The following is a 5,188-nucleotide window of genomic DNA, read 5'->3' as shown; positions in this document are numbered from 1 at the left end:
CTGTCTGAATCATATGAGCAACTCAGCATTACAAACTCTCCTTCTGTTTTGATCATATTGGTCCTACTGTTTGGATCAATTTTGTCCACAGCTGTCACATCTGCAAACATAAAGCACAATATTAACTCATTGGTTCTCATGTTAAATATTCTAAAAAGTTACTCTGCAATTGTTTTGAAAAGGGATACCACCACGGGATTTAAAGCTGTTGCTAAAAGATCTGAAATAATCATAAATGCCACACCTGATGCCATAATGAAAAGCAGCAGCATGTATTTGTTCATGGTGAGTATGATCAGATCAGTTGTGTGTTGATTCTCTCAGTGCTCTGTGCTCTGTGTGTTACTGAAGCTTTCTGCTGTTCAAGACATTCAGGAACTTCCTGACCTCTTTGTGAAACCAGTGAAGGCCCATCGTTATCTTGTTTGATATAATTACCAAAAAATAATGGTGTAATGTGTGATACATATTTCTGACAATAGCAATAAGATTTGTATTTATATATTTTATTTTGTAGGGTGACCCAAAAATAACTTTCATGTAGATTTTATCATGTGAATCATTTTGCCCAAGGACATTTTAGAGGAATTATTCTGAAAGTTTTTATTATTATTATTATTACTATAAATAAAATTGTTCATCTCTTTGACCTCATGAAAATATACAAATGTTGTAGAAGTATTAAAAAATATCATGAATCACTTCCTAATGAGAGTTTGAGAACACTGCTGCCTTGTATGTAAACCATTTGTATGAATCTAATGTAATTAACAATATTATGATGCTAAACATAATTGGGGGGGGGGGGGGGGGTTGACCTATTAATTCCCTTTACATATGGAGATTTCACAGCTAGAGTTTAACATTTCTCTGTCAGTCTTTGTTTTTGTGTCTCTTTCCAATTTGTCTTTCACTGTGCAAGTTGAGAAATGGTTTGTGCACAGTATCATTGTGTTTCCAGTCACTGTGGGCTGCAGGGAAAAGTAGTACAGAGCAGAGTCTGATACAGAAGCAGAAGAGATCTTCAAAATCACATGGTTTTGTTCACTGACTGTTGGAGATTTTGATAGAGATTCTTGAATCTACGTTAGACTTTTGTGTCTCGTTTGCGCCATAAAAGGTGAATACAAGAAGTTCAGGTTTTGATGTTCCATTCTGACAACACTAGTAGAAATAATATATTACCACAGTCTCTGTCTAACACATTAGATCATGTCAGATCCTTCATGTCACTTCTCATTTTACATCTCATCTGAAATTGATTGAAAATCTATAAAATTCAAGGTAATTTATTATTTTTCTTTGAAATGTAAAATCTATTTTCATGTATAAGTGATAAAGAGAAAACACACCTTTGCTTACCTGAGAATGCTTTTCATGTCACATAAATGCATTTGCAGCATTAAGAATTTTTGCAGATTGCATGGAAAGAAAGTTAAAGACAAAGCTGATATTGAATGAGCTGGATGTGCATCATTAAACCAAAGCTTGAAATGTAAGTTTTGATCATTCTGTCATATCAATCATCACACAAGTCTGTTTACCATTGAATGCCCTTTACTGTATATCCTGGCTCCACAGCTCATGAATGAATGACTGAAAGAGGGACATGCATTAAATTATGTCTTTCAGTCTGTGTTTTACAATAAATATTAACACAATTAGAATATTTTTTTTATTTATTTTTTTATTTTTTTATTTTTCAGAATGAACAACCGGTTAAGGTATATTAAATAATAAACTGTAATGTGTTTATATTAAAAGTTACATTTTCAAATGAAAAGGGCAACATGATTGTTTTAATAAGTAGGCCTATGCGATCAAATGTGTTCCAAACCTGTAATAGCTTTGTCTTTGGAACACAATTTAAAATATTTTGGATGAAAACCAAGAGGCTTGTGATTTTCCCATTGACTGCCATGTAAATTACATTGTCAAGGTCCTGAAAAGTATGAAAGACATCGTCAGAATAGACCATCTGCCATCAGTGGTTCAACCATAACGTTATGAAGTGACGAGAATACTTTTTTTTATGCAAAGAAAACAAAAATAACAAATTTATTCAACAATTGTCTCTCCGTGTCAACGGAGCCATTTTAGAGAATACGTTACGTTATTCTGTGTCAGCCACGCACGGATGCGCTGTTTTCGCTCAAATCAAAGCTTAAATAAATGGAGAAAACATATCCTTGTGTCGAAGCTGAGGCAAAGTTGTTAGGAATGGGGAGGTCTATCCAACGATACAACTATTGTCTGTCTGTGTGTAGAACCACACAATATACAATGGTTTACATCCTTGAATAATGCGATATCACCCACAGGAGGCCGATTAGTTTCAGATTTCTCCAAATCCAACAGGTCTACTGAGTTTAATTCTGATCGACCTCCAATAAGCTTGTCTAATAGGTACTAAAAATTTATTGGCCAATGGCGGACATGTTTTTTTTAGAAATGCAAATGTCTTTAAAGATGCTTTTAGCATATTGGACCTATTTATAGCTGTTTTTAATTTTTTTCCCCTCTTATAGCGCCACCCAGTGGCCAAGCTCCACAACTTTTTGTGAAGCGAGTGTGGTGTAGATACTTCATTCTGTTCAATAGTTATAGCCATTTTAGTGAAAGTGACCCCGTGCCTTTCAAACATTTTGGCATCCCTTTATGACGGTGAGATAATCTTTACTCTCACTGAATATTTCTGCACTGGTTTATTTCCAATCGACAGTCCAGAAAACTTGAAATAAAGTATGCGCATCTGTAATAAAACATCCCTCACACGTTAATAAAAGCCAACTGTAGTGGATTCATGCGTTTTTGTAAGATAAATATCCAGATTTCAAACATAATAAACACTTTTTTCTCACATCTGCTGACTGTGGGATGTGAAAGACGTGCATACACCTACTGTAGGAGTAAAACATGGATTTCATTTCATTTTTGGGTGAACTAGCCCTTTAACGTTTGGTCTGCCCGATCAGTTTTATGTGGAGATTGCTGATCCTTGGCCATTCTAACGTTTACAACAGAACCCCTTGAACCCCTAATAAAGTATTCTTTATTAGACAAAAATATAAATATTTTTAAAAGTCTCAAGATTTTTGTCATGCTGAATTAGTAAAGAACTTCCCAAACTGCTGCAGCGAGGCTAAAAAGTACACATTTCCCGAGAATGTTATTGTATCTCACAATTTATAAAGACACTATGGGTGAAAGCATCTGCTTAATAAATAAATGCAAAATTACTGGAATAACAAAGCCTGTGACTTTAAAGAGATTTTCACATGCTTTGAGTCATATACAATGTATGTGGCTTTTAATTTTTGGAGGACTAGATTTGAGTATGAAACAAGCTCCAAAGGCACTAGCAAAGCCATAAAAATAAAATAGACTGGATGCTGTTGGATAGTCAACAGAGCAATGAACTCAATTAAATGGGTATGGTGCTGAAAGACACAGTAGTTTGAAGAAGTACAAAGAAAATATTAATATTAAAACAGAGTGATATGTCAGCACATCAAACAAAGCAGCCTCCCTCTAATTGCTCCCTGTTTTTTAACTTGCAGGACAAGCAATTAAGATGTTATATTAAGAATGTATTTGTGCATAAAAGGTATTAACATATTGTCAATACTTCTTGGAATTTTTTTTAACACGCCGGATTCAACCTCTCACAGGTGTGACCACATACGTTATTACATTGAGGGCTGGATAGATTGTGGTTTTGATTGTGGTTTTTCACTAGAATGAAAAGAGCTTCAGGTTTTTGTATGACATGTCTCATGTTTTGTATCACTGGGCTACTACTCTTAGAGCACAATAATAGAGAGCTGAATCTGACAGACGTACATCAGTGATAGTGAGTTCAGTGGATGTATGTGCTGCAGTCAGCTGGAACCGATTATCAGAGGTGTGTTCGTAATCAACTGCTGACCGTGCATTTTTGAGTAATAAATACACAGGTTCTCTGTTGGGATACTGTTTGTACCAGTAAAGCCGTACATATTCACTACTTGTACTATATGAGCAGCTCAGCTTGACAGTTTGTCTTTCTTCAGTGTTTTTGTCTGTTCCTTTATCTGGATCAAGGCTGTCTCCAGCCACCAAACCTGTCAACAAAAGGCACATATGAACTGATTTCTGATTTTTCATTTATATTGCTAACACATTTTGCAGCATATTTTACAAAAATGCAAATGACTAAAATAATACCAATAATACCTGTTCCCACAATGAGAATCAGTATGAAGCATCTGTCCATGTTCAATCAGATCAGTTCAGTTCTCTGTTGAGGCTCTCAGTGCTCTGAGCTGTAAGTCACTGCAGATCAGTCACAAACACGCACACAGGAACTTCCTCCTCTCTGAACTTCCTGCTGCTGTTTATAACAATTTTATTAGAGAATTTTATAAAAAGGTTTACATGAGGTTATACATCAAAACTAATATGAGATGTTTGTTAAGTAAACTCTCTTGATGGAGTTCAGCTTTCCATTGATGGCAAACCATGAAAGAGATAATAGTGGGGCAAAAAGTGTCCTATTTACCCTATGAGTGTGGAATTATTAACTAATGAAAATAGGGAGAATATGTATTTTTATTTATAGGGTTATGTGTCTATTATGCATATTTTCAATATAATTTTGGCATTTAATGGCAAATTATACCAGCACATTTTACACATGATAATCCACTAACCATAAACTTTAGGCTACTTTTGTGTGGATTTCATGTTAAGAATATTAGCTTTGAATGTTACGTTTGAGTTACGTTTTTTTGTTTATTTGCAGTTTTTTTAATCAGATTATTTACCTATTAATTCTACTCTGCATATTAATACAGTTGTTCTCTTAGTCTTTGTCTAAGTGTATCTTTCTTTTTCACTAGAAAAGATAGTGAAAGTTCTTTTTTATTATTTATTTATTTATTTATTGCAGAGATTATTGAGTTTCCTGTGACTGTGGGCTGCAGGGCACTGTAGTACAGAGCAGAATCTGATATAGCAGCCAAGAACATGATCAGATCCACACCTTGATTTCTTTTTGAGCTTCTGAATGTAGACATATTTCGGGCTCAGATTTTCTTGAATATTCAGTGACGAGAAGTAAAAACTCTGTTGTGCTTGAGGATACTGGTGATACCACAGGATAATAACACTAGTGCTGCTATTGAGACTATAGTTACATGAAAGAGTC

At 34.7% G+C, this 5,188-nt stretch overlaps 1 gene segment (V, D, J or C); it reads right to left on the bottom strand.

Moving 5' to 3' along the window:
• Positions 1 to 3,667: 3,667 nt before the first annotated feature.
• Positions 3,668 to 4,328, bottom strand: LOC132154171 (T cell receptor alpha variable 38-2/delta variable 8-like). The segment is given in 2 exon segments: positions 3,668 to 4,103; positions 4,216 to 4,328. Coding segments are annotated over 2 exon segments (357 nt in total).
• Between the last annotated feature and the right edge of the window lie 860 nt (positions 4,329 to 5,188).

Source organism: Carassius carassius, chromosome 12 (assembly GCF_963082965.1).
Source record: "Carassius carassius chromosome 12, fCarCar2.1, whole genome shotgun sequence".
Taxonomy (NCBI): domain Eukaryota; kingdom Metazoa; phylum Chordata; class Actinopteri; order Cypriniformes; family Cyprinidae; genus Carassius; species Carassius carassius.
The sequence above is the reverse complement of the archived record's forward strand: the minus strand, read 5'-3'. Positions and strand labels throughout refer to the sequence as shown.